This window comes from Amphiprion ocellaris, chromosome 14 (genome assembly GCF_022539595.1).
Source record: "Amphiprion ocellaris isolate individual 3 ecotype Okinawa chromosome 14, ASM2253959v1, whole genome shotgun sequence".
Classification (NCBI taxonomy): Eukaryota; Metazoa; Chordata; class Actinopteri; family Pomacentridae; genus Amphiprion; species Amphiprion ocellaris.
In genome coordinates this window covers 18,469,159-18,484,133 of record NC_072779.1, presented here as the reverse complement: position 1 = coordinate 18,484,133, position 14,975 = coordinate 18,469,159, and the positions used below count along the sequence as shown (strand labels likewise).

Here is a 14,975-nt window from a genome sequence, read left to right as displayed (position 1 = left end):
AGCCTTTGAGACAAATAAATTCTAAATATAATTAAGAAAAAGACAGATTTAAAAAGGAAGAAAGACAACTGAACAAAGGGTGAAAATCTTGCTGTACAACACTATACTATAAAAAACGCTTCTGATTTTCTAATTTTAAATATAGCAAGGTAAGGTTTTATTTAAAATATATACAGTTTTAATCCCTAATATTTATATTACTATGGTAAATTCAAATCATAAATAATGCCATAGGATATTATCCTTAATGTTTCTAAGATATATATATAACCATTGCAGGATTTTAATCCTTGGTATTTAAATTACATAGGAAAGTGCCCATAATAAATAACACTGTACAATATTACTCTCAATAATTAAATTACTCAAGTTCATCTCCAATGATTAATGATACTGTCGTTTTAATATTTATTAAAGTCAGGTAAATTTTAATTTTATGTTTGTTAGTTTTTTAGGGTTTTAATCCTTAATGTTTAAATCACCCCTCATCAATAAATCCCCCTCATTAATAACGCTGTGGGGTCCTAACTCCCAATAATTAAACTTCTTTTTCAACTGCAAGCACGTTGGCTGAGTGGTTGTTGCTGCAAATGTGTGAAGTCATTGTAAACAACCGGAGTGCTGTGATTTCCGAGCTTCCAGTGGGTCCGTGAAGGCCCCAGCAGCCAGCCCCTCTGAGCAGCGGCAGTCAGCTTCATGTTTACTTGCTTTGTCAGCGGTGTCCCCGCACCACTTATCTCATGTCCCTCACCTACTGCTGATCAAACCTTGGACTTTTGTCTCAGCGGTGACTTATCATCTCGTCAGGGTTCTTATCAGCGGCCTCCTCTCCGTCTTGTCCGGCCTCTTGCGGACCTTGATCGGGGGGCACGTCGGGTTCACAGTTTTTTCCAACTAGCTAACAGAAAGATGACGTTAAAATCCAATAAAAACGAACCTGCTGTCATACTGGAGCCGGTGAACAGCGTCCGGACAGCCCTCTCCGATCTCTACCTGGAGCAGCTCCTTCAAAACAAACCAAAGTCTGACAAGGTAGGATGTAGGCTTTATTTTTAACCTTATGTGAGTGGGGGTTTTTTTGGACCCCCCATATTTCGGTATTTGCTTCCCGGAAGCAGATGTAGAGCAGAGGCTGTGACCGCTGTTTGTGACTCGACTAGATCTTTAAAAATAGAGCCTCGTATGTGTTCATGCCACAGCGGCTAAATGTCTTAAACAAAGACGTGCAGATGTTTACAGCTGCTGTGTTAGCAACCTCTGCATTGCTCTGTCAGCCTCATTCCTGCAGACATTGCATTGGCAATTTCACTTCTGCATTCTCCCCCAAAACTGCACATGAAAGCCATTTGGCAACTTCACGAAACTAGTCTGTCACGTGTAGTCAAGTCTGCATTTCCAGCTTTGATCATAAGACAATGATCCTGTAAGCCAGTGTTACTCAGCCTAATGAATGTCTTTGTTCTGACCCCATATTAATCATGTGAACATGTCTTACAGTGGCAGTAAACTCATCTTAAAGGGACAGGGTGTGTAGTGTAAATAATGCAGGGTGATGTATAACATTTGCTGGTGTTTTGAACAGTGCTGTGTAATTTTGCCTCAGGAATTAGTGTCACCAGCAGCAGTTTGTTTACCACATCACAGCCTTTTCTTTAAACCTCTTTACTTTTTACTTTAGCACTGGATTATGTTACAAAACCACCGACTTTGCCTCCAAGTGAACAACACCTCACTCATGTGAACTGAAAGTAGTTAAAAACAGCATCTGAGTGATGTGTGGAGGTGGGGGGGAGACCGGTTAAATCCTCAGCGACCTGTTAGGCCTGGATTTGGCAGCCCGTGACAGCAGAGAGGACTCTGTTGTGCTGAAGAGTCTTCTCTGAATTTGAAAAGTCAGCAGTGAGCCGCTGAGGGAATGGGGAAGAGAGGAAACTCCTTTCCTGACATCAGCAGTTTGCAGTTCAATAGCCTTGAGTTATGATCTTGTATTCTTCTGCTCAGCGCTGCTTCATGAAATCAGTGTCTTTAAGGGAGGTCATGTTGGCCATTATCTCCCAGCACTGTGTGTGGTATCTGTCATGGGCAATTATTGGTATCTTATGGACACTTTATCTTGAGTTTAGGAATGAACAGAGGAGTGGGAAAGCCTGTTCTGCTCTGCACATGTTCCAGCTCAGTGCTGTTTGCAGTCTTGCATTAAGTTATGCTCCTCTAAAAAACCCACAACTCATACTTCAGGCTTTACAACTGTGCATGACCCTGCATACACTGTAAAAAGAATTATGTTTTTAGAAGCTTTTAGCTGTGTTCTGTTGAACAATTTACTCGTTTCACGTAATTTTTTTTCCTGTTTTGTGAAAATGGCAATAATAACTAGTAAAATCACACAATTAAATATAAATTTAACCTTAAAAACAGGCCATTTGTAATTTAATCAGCAATAAATAGCAACAGTTAAAAATATTTGCCATTATATGAAATTCTTAAAAATGTGTATATTGAAGATAGAAAATACAAATAGTTTTAACTGTTATTTTTAAGATTTTTCCTATTTTGTTAAATTACAGATAGTATCTTCTGAAATAGAAGAAGAAGAAAAAAACAGGCCCAAAGTGTACGTAATGTCCTCATAAAAAATATGTATTTTTACAAATAATATTTTTTCTTTTAGAATATGGGAACATATAATTACAGTGTCCTACTGTATTTAAATCAGCTAAAAGTGTGATTGTTGTTCAAATATTTACCATATATATATATATATATATATATATATATATATATATATATATATATATTTTTTTTTTTTTTTTTGTTTGTTTGTTTTTTTTTGTTTTTTTTTTTTTAAACAGTTTTGGAAGATTACAGTGTTCCACGGATTTTTTTAAAGTGTTTTTTTCTGAGACTCTTGTTACTTCATCTTTTTTCCCCCATCTTTAACAGTGTACATACTCACTTAATCATGCATTTAAACTTCTTGAAACTTGTTGTTTTAACCACATTTTCCATTATCACTGTTTCAGCCTAGAAAAGTCCAAACCCTAGGACTTTAACAAGTTCAGGCAGGCCAGACTTCAGGGAAAAGAGACGGAGGACTGAATGTCTTGAACGTTAGCAGCCCTTCCGGCTATTTCTCTGTAATCTGTCTAAAATCTTCCAGTTTGTTTTCTCAGAAACTGCAGCTGTTCAGGGATTTTTTTTTCTTTTTGTGTTGAGCCTGTTACCCACTCTGTGACTCCCATATAGGTCAGATATTGATCTCCTACTGTGTTTCTTGAGGAAATCAATGGGAGACAAAGGAGAGGCATCCTAAATGCTGCACTGGGGGAGGATTAATAATTAATATTCATTGATTTAAAAGGCAAATCATGTCATGAGAGAGAGCAGGTAAAAAGAGGCAGATTCTGTAGTTATCTGTGATATTCGATCAGGGGTTGTATGAAGAAAAGCAAATAGAACAACAACCCAATGTGTCCATTACATTATGTTTGATCTACTTCAACAACAAACAAACCCACCCTAAGAAAGGAAGGCTCACTCTTCCCTTCTTTTGAATGCATTTGTCCTTTCCACCAGAGGTTTGTTTGTATCCTGTTGCTTCTCCACACCCAAAGCCGACATTCAAGCTTATAAAAGGACTTCCTGACTGCACTTATGGCAGCAGGGGCCACCAGTGATTTGAACGCAGCGATAAAACAGAAGACTGCTTTTAATCAGGAGTTTATCTCTGACAGAGCTCCCTGTGAACATCCTGACGAGACCCGTTTAATTAACAGGCCTTTCATTTCCAATCTTAATCTAATCATCTAAATATTCTAAAGGCACTATGCATTCATGTTGCCTAACCTGTTTTTCAGATGGCTGCTTTGTGCTAAAGCAGATTATTGCAGCAATGATAGTTGACATTCAGATCTAACCTTTCAGTTTCCTTCCTGCTCCCCCTGAGGGTCTGTACTTTGATGAAGGGAAAAAAGTCTCTGTCAGTGCTATGAGGCAAACTTGTCAATATTGTGTCAACAGTTATTCCTGCTTGTAGTGAGCCCCTATAATATTTTCTCTAAATTGGTGGAAAAAAAACTGAAATATCATTATATGATCGTCCTAATGGTCTGATTTCTGGCACTTTTGTACATTTTCTGGATTCAGAAAATGAATTTCCTGTCATCTTGCAGCAGCTCAAGATTGAGATCATTTGCTCTAAGAAGCAGAAAGTGGGAAATCAGTGTGTGGTGATTCAGGACTTTCACTGCCGCACAAATTCCTTTCGTCAGAAGATGTAGTTTCATCATTTCATCGCAGGATCTCGTCCCAGTACTCCAGGTGCTGGTAAATAACTATCACGTTGCACAGACAAACAACTGGGACTGTCGTGACTCCTGCATCCAGTCTTCTCCTGACTCACCAATGCAAAAATAGAAGTAGCTTTCTAAATCCGGTTTCCAGAGGTCGCTCGTGTCAAAAAAATAATGTACACACTTACTGTGTGTATATGTATATACACACTACCGTTCAAAAATTTGGGCTCACCCAGACAATTTCATGCTTTCCATGAAATCTCACACTTTTATTCATGTACTAATGCAATTGCACAAAGGTTTTCCAATCATCAGTTAGCTTTTCAACACCATTAGCTAACACAATGTAGCATTAGAACACAGGAGTGATGGTTGCTGGAGATGTTCGTTTACATAGTCATTTACCACATTTACAATGTCCAGACTGTATTTCTTATTCATTTAATGTTATCTTCATTTAAAAAAATGCCTTTCTTTCAAAAATACGGACATTTCTTAGTGATTCAAACTCTGGAACGGTAGTCTATATGTTAACCACTTACTTAAAACATACATTTATGAGTGAATTCCTGCCTGCACCATGCTGCCTTTCTGGACATACAGGTGAGGTCAGAGGCGAAGAGGAGGAGGAGGGTGATAATGATATTTATTGGTTTATTGTAGTGCTGATGCTGGAAGATAGATAATATAGTTTTGCTGAAGCAGTGCTGATGTGTCATTTTCATGCAGAAAATTTGTGCTGATGCAGGTGATCATGTGTCTGATGTTAGTTCAGTGACTAATTTTCATATCGTGGACTCGTTGTTCCGTGCTGTCCACAGAAAAGTACTTTCAAGGAGTCAATATATATCTTATCTTGTACGTGAGACATTGAAAGTGATTCCTCAGTGGAGCTTTTTCTCATCTGCCTTTAAAATATGTGGGTTTCTTCTCTGACAGTGATGTGGACTGTATTTGTTGTAGGCGTAAAAGCACAGCATGCGAAGCTTTTCATTCAGAGACCGTATACTTCTAAGGAGGATTAGTTGTCTTGCATTGATGCTTTTGTTCTGTGTGATCACCTGATGACACTGCTGGTATCCATGACCACACAGACCAGATGACTGGACGCGGTTAATGAAGTGTTATAACGCCGGGTTAATTTTCAACCTCGAACATATGTTGAAACTGCAAATGAAACATAGCTGTTGGCACACATGAGCAGAAAGTGTTCGCTGCAGTTATTGGAAATACTCCTGAGATAATGATCCTGATGTGAGCAGGTGAACTGAACAGTGAATTAAATTACTTGCTTAATGAGAGGTTTAGACTCAGGATAATTTTAAGCAAAGTCGATTTCAGTTCGTGTTCGATAAAATGAGTGTTTTTAATTTCATTGTCTGTCTTTATTTTTAGCAGGCGGCTATGCAAACCTATGAGAATAAAGGGGCAGATGTTTACACCAACGGCAGCGCTCGACACATGAACGGCACAGAGCTGACCAGGATGAAAGAAGTAGCATTTGAAAAGAATCCCTCAGAGCCAATGGTATATTATCTGCTTCTAAATGCACACAAATGGTCTATTTTTAAATTAGAATTTTGGATTCCTCGTCATTGACTGTGTTTTTTTGTGTTTAGGGGGTCACTCTGAAGCTGAACGACAAACAACGGTGCACAGTGGCCAGAATATTGCACGGGGGGATGATCCACAGACAAGGTAATTAATCACACATTGATCTGTTAGTGGGGAGTACAGACCTGCTTTATACATTTGCATCTATTTCTAGTGGAGGAGGCCGAACTGATGCCCTGATCAGGAACTATACGATAATAGAATCAAGAAAATATATTACTTAGCCCTCCTATTACCTTCAAATTTACTAACATCTTTTATCCTTGGTGTCAGTTTGACTCCAGCAATTTAAACCTCTAGGAAATTATTATAATTAAAATTGTTCCCCAGGTTTGTGTGTCAGGGACATTATGTCTTTCTGTTGACTACCTAAGCAGCCCTTTCAATAAAACAACTCCCCACCCACTCCGCTTATACATGCAGAATACCTGGTACGTGAAGATCTCACTGACTGACCTATAATTGGAGAGAGATCGCTTTTCTGGTGTTTAAATGGTTTTATATTATTTCAAAGTACATATTTTTAGTTATCTATAACATTTGGAATGACAAACAATTTCTGTTATCAAGAATAGTAACATGTATTATGTTTGAGGTCAATTTGACCCCAGGAAAAAATTAACACAATTTAAAAAAGTTTAGGGCCCTAAAGTTTTTGAAGATTATAAAAGTGGATGTTATAGTGTCCTCAGTATCATCCAAAACAACCAAAGAAAAACTGTGTAAATATTGATATTTCTTACATGTTTTATACAGCTAAAAGCCTGGGGTCTGATGTGTACAACATGTGTACAGGACAATGAAAACATATTAACATGTTAATTTTATATTTACCCAGTTGTCCCTTTTAAATTAGAAAAAGTCGTTAAATATGAAGGAAAAAAAGTCAATGTCAATTATTTATTCAGAGACGTTAAACATTGAATGGGGTCACATTGCCCCAAGATAATTAGAGGGTTAAATGTGTTTCACTCAGCATATATACTGTATTAGTGGTCAGCTGATTTGTATTTTTTAATGCCCAGTGCCAATTAATAATGCAGACACCATGTTGTAGGTTTTTTAGTCATGTGTCAATGAATCCCTAGTAATGATAATAGCAAAGAGATATACTGTAGGGTATAACACTAATTAAAAATAAAATTCCAGTGTGAAGTTTAAAGCTATCTAAAGCGTCCCAAGTGAAAATTGAATTTTACTTTCAAGACCATGGCCTCCTGGGGGGCCATGGTCTTGAAAGTAAAATTCATCAAAAAGAGTGAAGGGTGGGGTCTACAGCTGAGTGATCTGGGGGGAAAAACTATTGACACAAGAGTTTGAACCATGGATCACACATGCTGCTCAAAGTGAATGGTAAACTGCAGTCCTTGCCATTTTCTCATTGCAATGTTATGAATTGTAATTTCAAATTTTTGAAATTGATTAACTGTTTGGGTCAGCTGGAGATGACCATAACATAGTGTTTCAAGCCCTGTGAGCACAGTCAGCTGCTTTTGACTTTTCGCTACATTTCTGTTTCCAACTAACATAATCATTGTTCCTTATTAAAAGCCAGGAGTCAGGCGAATTTTATGAGAAGTGACCCATTCAATATGTCCGGCTTTGAAAGCAATTTACCGTTACATTCAGCAGTGGAATGTTTCACAGAACCCACTGAGTGTGGTTAAAGGCACACTGATGCAAACTCTGCATTGATCTTTTTGTTTACCAGTCTTGTGAGACAATTAGTGGCTAATGCAGATTATCCAAAAATAACATTTAATCGATTGGCCAGTTAGTCAGCGTGATATGAATAAAGACCACTTTACGATGTCAATAGGTCAACAGTTACTGAGCTACACGAATAGACTCTGTGCCTTGACAAGAAAATGCTATTTTTACTCTTCTGAATGAGCTGTACAAGATAATATCAAAAAATGTCATATGCTGTGTTGCTGAGCAAGAATGCAAAACAAAGCACATCTGAATTCACTCCATTTCTCCTGGTTCTCTCTTCTGTTCAGGGTCTTTACATGAAGGAGATGAAATAGCAGAAATCAATGGGAAAAGTGTGACAAACCAAACTGTAGATCAGCTACAAAAGATCCTGGTAAGTTGATACCTCCCTGCTTAATTTTTAGCACTATAATCTATGCTAGTTTTTATTTTTGTTCCACTTACCTGACTAAATACATGTAAAACTATGTTGTCTTCACTCGCAGAAAGAAACCAATGGAGTAGTGACAATGAAGATCATTCCCAACGTTCAGAGTCGATCCCGAGCCTGTGAGGTAATAACATGACCGGCAGAACATGCACAGCTTTGGTCTTGTGGTGCTTGTAACTTTGGTTCTGACTAAACTTTGTGTTTATTTTTTTTAAATTTGCATGAGTAAACATAGAAAATCCACTTTCTATTCTGATCCAGAGTACAAAGATGATGTTTTTTTTTCTTTTCTTCTTCAACTTACCTGTTTGAAATGATCTTGTTTAGGTGAATCTTCTGTTAGTCAGTGAACAACTCAGGTGATTATACAATTAATTCAAAGCTAAAAAAAAAAAAAAAAAAAAAATCACTCATTTGCTTTGCTAGTTTGACTTGAAACACTCTGGTAGTGTGTTTCATTCTGCCATCTACTGGCCACAACTTGTTTCTCCAGCAGACATAATACGTGTTCCTCATATGGCATAAAAATGGCTGCTAATAGCAACTCACTGTAGAATAGTCTGTGATATACATGGATATAAAGGGGCTTTATTTTAATAACCACATTAATCTGTTCTGTGATGTTGCTCTTCTGCATTAAGTCTGCTGTGGTCAGTGATAGCAATCAACTTTACAGCTTGTAGTCCATTAATGTGTAGCCTTAGTTAATCCGCTTTGCATCCAAAGAGCATCATTTTTGGTGACCCAGACCATTCCAGTGCTTTTGCTTTTCTTACACATTGGACGTATCTGTTTTGTCTGTGTACACTGGAGGGTCTTGGGGAAACCACAAATGTTCATGAACTCTACTAATACTAGAATTAATTCACCCTGAAGAGAATTTACATGCTCTCTTGCTGTGACCTTTGACAGCTTAGACATAGTTTATATAGAAGGAGGAAGAATTCTAATCTGTTATATACATAAAGAATATTTTAACATATTAATAGGACACCAGTTAGTGGTCTGCACAAAAAGAGCAGAAGAAAGGGCATTGATATGTTCCCAATTTGAACTGAGCTGTCCAAGATCATACCATGAATTTGTATTTTCTGCTTAAGGGTGGATTTCACAGTTAACATTAGCAGAATCCAAACACGTGTATTCAAAGTCTAACTATGAGAGTTTGTTCTCAAGGATGTTATTTATGTATATTTACAAGCACTGCAGGGCCTAAATGTTTAGCATTTGCTGAGGCAAATAATTTGTAACATTCTGTCCCCATTACAGCAGTATGTTCTGCAGGTGCTGCGGTTATCAGCCAGCTGGCAGCAGCATCTAAACTTTCATTGAAATGTTTATGAAAAGCAAAATGTGGCATATTTTAGTCCAAGGTTGGAGAATGCAGTATTTCAGCGATTTCAAAGAAATGACAATGATCCAGCAAGCAGCTGGCATAACAGGATGTGATTTCTTAGAACAGACTGAATAGAATATTGAGAAAATGTCTTCACAGATTTCAGAAAAAAATATAGAAATAGTTTTATGTTTCAAAGTCAGGGTTATTGGAAAGTTTGTGCTCAGCAACAACAAATATGTGGATTTTAGAAACTTTACTTAAGGCTGATCTGTTGTAGGTGATGGGAGGTTATTGAACACAATAATAAGCTCTACAGGTTATCTGAAATATCAGGTTACAAATATCAAACACACACCACAAATGTTCAATTATTTTCCCACTGAGGAAGTTCATCAGATGTGCTCTTGATCTGCAGATGTACATGAGGGCCCAGTTTGACTACGACCCTGCCAAGGACGACCTCATCCCATGCAAAGAGGCGGGTCTGAAGTTTCAAAATGGTGACATCATTCAGATCATCAACAAGCAGGATCCAAACTGGTGGCAGGGCAGAGTGGAAAGCAGTGCTGCTGACTTCGCTGGTCTGATACCCTCCCCAGAGCTCCAAGAATGGTACACAGCTCATTCATACACGATGCAATACGATATACTTTATTGTCCCCTGTGTTTTACAGAGTTTATAGACATGTGACAGTGGAGTAGTACACATGCTGTATGTACACACATTTACGTGCCATTAGTAAAAAACTTCAACGCAAAACATTGTAGTTAAACAACATATTGTACAACAGCAAATTAGAACATATTGCACGACTGAAAGCAACAAATTGTGTAACTCAGAACAACATTGCATACTTTTAAGACAATGTAAAGAACAGCCAGCCATCCTAACAAGGGTATTTTCAAGGCTGTGGTCCCCATGGCTCAAACTATGACGTTTTTGCTTAACAGATTAATAGAAGAAGGAATGATGACTAATCCAGCTTAATGAAGCCATAATTAAAGACTTAAGGACTGTACCAAATGTTCTCAACTTAACCCAAATTTCTGTTTTCCCTGCAGGAGGGTGGCCAGTAAAAGCAAGGCCAGAGAGGGCAGCCAGTCCTGCAGCCCATTCGGAAAGAAAAAGAAGTGCAAAGACAAGTACCTAGCTAAACACAGCTCGAGTGAGTGTGATACTGGAATTGAGAAATGTGTGCTTCCACTCAGTTGCACTCGAGTATGATTTTATCTACAACAAAAATCCCTCCTTTTGCAGTTTTTGACCAATTGGATGTGATTTCATATGAGGAAGTTGTTCAGCTCCCTGCTTTTAAGAGGAAAACGCTGGTGCTCATCGGTAAGCATCTTACTACAGTTACGTTGTATTACATAGCAAGACATTGTTGATCATCATCATTGATCCACATGTATTCTCTTTTGGAACTTTTGTCTCACAAAACGTCTAAAATGAAAGTATGTATGGAACTCTAAAACAGCCTGAGGATGTCATACTTGTCTACAACAGACTTTAACAATTGTATTTAATCAAAACTGATGACAGTGTAACTTGTTTAATGTCAGTGGTTCTCTGCAATTGACAGTAAAGTTAATGTTTGATTAATGTGTCCTTTTAAGATCCTATTTTTAAACATCTGCTGTTTTTAGGTGCACCTGGTGTGGGAAGGAGCCATATCAAAAATTCACTGTTGACAAAATACGCAGAGAAATTTTCCTACCCTGCACCACGTAAGTAGACTCAGAATCTTTTCATCCGAGGTGTATGTATATATATATAGCATAGAGGTTTGACAAACTATCCACAGGCTAATTTTTAAACTTTTAACCTGCACAGACACCACCAGACCCCAGCGTAAGGATGAGGAGAACGGACAGGAGTACTATTTCATCTCCAATCAAGCCATGACCAAATGCATCTCTGGAAATGAGCTACTGGAGTACGGCAGCTTCCAGGGATTTATGTTTGGTACCAAAATTGAGACCATCCAGAAGATCCATGAGCAGGGCAAAATTGCTCTGCTGGATATAGAACCACAGGTTAGCAGCAACACGTAACATCAAAGCAATAGATGTGATGAAAAGAAATTACTATTATTGTTACCTGTAGTACTGTTTCAGCATTACCCAGAGTCACATAAAGTCAATGAGTGTTTTAATGCCTCTTAGCAATTTGGAAGTATGCTAGCATCGGGTTGCTATCCTGCATAAACTAACGATGCTTCACTCTATGGTTGGAAAATGTTCCTCCAATGCTGACCACGTACACATTAGCTTAACTCTGTTGTTTATAGCAGTACAGTACAAAGAGGTCCACATCAAAGTTATTGTCAGTTATAGCTACAGTTTGAGCTGCTGTTGCCCTTGTTTTTTAGTATATCAGCAGTGTGTTGTGGAACAGTTGGATTGTTTGGTCTGCTGTCCAACTTCAGCAACGCAAACAATGTATTTTTTCCCTACCGTGAGATACTATTCTTCCCATCTACATGCAGCACTAAACGAAGATATCTACTGTATAGGTTTGTCGAAATGGAGTTAAGGAAGAAAATCCCTCAAAATTTGACTAAAAAAAGCATCTACTTAAAATCAAAGAAGCACTCCTGTCAGGTGAAAGTGGGCTGATAAAACACACAAACATACTGATTTATACTGAGAAATAAGCATAAACATAAAGCTTCTCTGGAACTAGCCTTAACTTACAGTATTTCTTTTTTCTTACATTAGTCCTCCTTGCCTATTTCCAATTATGGGCTTTCAAACAAATAGTGTCTAACAAGCAAATGAACAGCCAGAAAAGTGTTTTTCATTTGTCCTCACTTCAGAAGATTTTTTCGTCTGTAGTACAGCAGTATTCCACTCAATAACCAAACATCTCCACCCACAAGGCAGCAACATGGGTACAAATTCAAAAAAAATGTGTCATATCCTGGATTTACCCATTGCAAAAGCATTTTCATCACCTGGAAATCATTTGTTCTGCTAGAAGGACCTTCTTTATAAATCTCCAGCATGATCCTCCTACAAGCTGTTTCCTTGTATTTAATCGATCTCACACTAATTCTTCTCGCAGACCTTGAAACTCTTGCGGACTGCTGATTTTGCACCTCTGGTGGTGTTCATTGCTCCGACCAACACAGCTCCCCAGGTGATACATCTTCACGAGCATACTTTAAACACTTTAAAACACCAAGCTCCATCATCTTCAAACTGCTGAACTTCTGTATCTTCTCTCGTAGACGGAAAACCTGCAGATGATCCAGAAAGAGTCTGACGCCATTTTGACCACATATAGACACTTCTTTGATGTGGTTCTCGTCAACAACGACGTGGATGAAAGTGTTAAAGGTGTGGAGGAGGCCATAGAGCGAGCCACCTCCACCCCGCAGTGGGTGCCTGTATCATGGGTGTACTGAAAGATGCCTGACACCAGTATGATACGTTTTTATTTGTTGGAAAGCAGTGCAATATCACTCTTTACACGAAACCTCTGAGTTAGTGATGTGTGTGGGTTTACCTTTCAATTACTTTTAATTGTCACAGAGATTGTTTGCACAAATGCATCCAAAAAATTAAGCAATATGTTGAAAGCTTTATTACAGAAAGTGGAGATTCTCACCAGGGATGTTTTTTTGTGGTTGTTTAGACATTTGTGCTTGAGGCTTTTGAGGGGTTAAGGGTTAAGTTTTGGTGTCGCTCACTTTTGTGATTGGTGGTTAGAAAATCCAAAACAGGACCACAACTGTGAATGAAATCCACATTTTAAAATAGCAGGATTTTTATCATGTGAAGCATTGATTCTGGATTCATTATGTTTTCTCTGCTTTCATTAGATTGTCCCATGAAACTGAGATTCTCTTTTGTTCATGCAGTCTGTGTAACTCCATACATCAATGATGTCCTCTACACAAAACCTTACAATGTCAGTCGTTGACAACCTCACATGTTTTGTTTTATCAAAATTGTATACCTCATGGGGTACTGTAAAGGCACTTTTAAACAAAAATAAATTTCCCAGCTCTGTTACAACTGCTTCTGTTTTTTTTTTTTTAAAATCTCTGTTGTAAGGCATTGTTACATTTATTAATGAGGATAGTGAAGTGAGTTGGGCTACATGAGGAAGACAAAATCGGGAGTGACAAGCAGCTAATGTTTTGACTGGCTCAGATTCGACTGGGGACTTGCTGCTCAGCCCCGAAGGAATCCTTATGGCAGGTTTTTGTTAGCAGGAAATCTCCTAAATATGAACAAATTAATTCCACTAGATCCACTTTAGATAGGAGAACACATGGCAGTCAATGATGAGCAAAACCAGGAGACTTAACTGAAATATAAGGTTAATAATTAGTCTTTTATGGTTGAGTTAATGTATTATGGAGACCTATTTTATGCTTGCTGCCAAAAATGCTTTATCATATCTGAGCAGAATATTCCATCCCTCAAACCTCCCACAACTTTTTAGACTTGGACTAAGCAGCAGAAGCGTTGTGGGGGCAGAGGGCTCATGTCTGCCTGAATTTTTCAGAGGGCATCATGGCTCAAGGCTGTGATCAATTATAGATCAAGACGTCTCTGCCTGAGCAGGTAATGTACCTGTATCTCCCACATTACAATTCCTCCCTCATCCACAGTGTGGGAGACAGAGTTACAGGTTATACATGACAATGAATGTGATCACAACTGACATCCAGTTCAAGTTTGCACAGTTTCCTGGCTGAATTGTGAGAAATGAGTACTTAATGAAATCTTAATAAATGATTCCATGTAAAAATACTAATTATATAAATGCTTGAGATAGTATACAAATATTGCTAACATAAATTAACAAGTAATAAAGTTCATAGGACAAGCATATTTACTGGAAGCAAGGATACGCTATATTGCCAAAAGTATTCGCTCACCCATCCAAATAATCAAAATCAGGTGTTCCAATCACTTCCATGGCCACAGGTGTATAAAATCAAGCACTTAGGCATGCAGACTGCTTTTACAAACATTTGTGAAAGAATGGGTCGCTCTCAGGATCTCAGTGAATTCCAGCGTGGAACTGTGATAGGATGCCACCTGTGCAACAAGTTGTGGGGTTTGTTTTTCAGGAGCTGGGCTTGGCCCCTTAGTTCCAGTGAAAGGAACTCTGAATGCTTCAGCATACCAAGACATTTTGGACAATTCCATGCTCCCAACTTTGTGGGAACAGTTTGGAGCTGGCCCCTTCCTCTTCCAACATGACTGTGCACCAGTGCACAAAGCAAGGTCCATAAAGACATGGATGACAGAGTCTGGTGTGGATGAACTTGAATGGCCTGCACAGAGTCCTGACCTCAACCCCATAGAACACCTTTGGGATGAATTAGAGCAGAGACTGAGAGCCAGGCCTTCTGGTCCAACATCAGTGTGTGACTTCACAAATGTGCTTCTGGAAGAATGGTCAAAAATTCCCATAAACACACTCCTAAACCTTGTGAACAGCCTTCCCAGAAGAGTTGAAGCTGTTATAGCTGCAAAGGGTGGACCGACGTCATATTGAACCCTATGGATTAGGAATGGGATGGCACTTACATTCATATGTGAGTCAAGGCAGGTGAGC

The 14,975-nt window shown here is 38.5% G+C and overlaps 1 protein-coding gene across 2 annotated transcripts; it reads left to right on the top strand.

The window, feature by feature from the left end:
- Positions 1–684: 684 nt before the first annotated feature.
- On the top strand, positions 685–13,417 carry mpp1 (MAGUK p55 scaffold protein 1). Of its 2 annotated transcripts, none has more exons than XM_023275416.3 (12): positions 685–1,032; positions 5,694–5,822; positions 5,915–5,993; positions 7,913–7,998; positions 8,111–8,179; positions 9,810–10,006; positions 10,457–10,560; positions 10,653–10,733; positions 11,042–11,122; positions 11,229–11,431; positions 12,462–12,536; positions 12,628–13,417. In XM_023275416.3, exons 1-12 carry the CDS (start codon positions 697–699, stop codon positions 12,802–12,804), a joined length of 1,617 nt encoding a protein of 538 aa, XP_023131184.1. In that variant the 5' UTR covers positions 685–696; the 3' UTR covers positions 12,805–13,417. The 2 variants fall into 2 exon arrangements, with proteins under 2 accessions (XP_023131184.1, XP_023131183.1); XM_023275415.3 differs by having other exon boundaries at positions 687–1,032; positions 5,691–5,822.
- The last annotated feature ends 1,558 nt before the right edge of the window (positions 13,418–14,975 follow it).

What these genes read in the sequence shown, in the direction of transcription:
- mpp1 (XM_023275415.3), top strand. Translation starts at nt 697, where the DNA reads ATGTTTACTTGCTTTGTCAGCGGTGTCCCCGCACCACTTATCTCATGT. An exon ending in ATCAGCTACAAAAGATCCTG is followed by an intron (nt 7,999 to 8,110) that starts GTAAGTTGATAC and finishes CTTCACTCGCAG; the next exon opens with AAAGAAACCAATGGAGTAGT. An exon ending in TGCTGGATATAGAACCACAG is followed by an intron (nt 11,432 to 12,461) that starts GTTAGCAGCAAC and finishes TTCTTCTCGCAG; the next exon opens with ACCTTGAAACTCTTGCGGAC.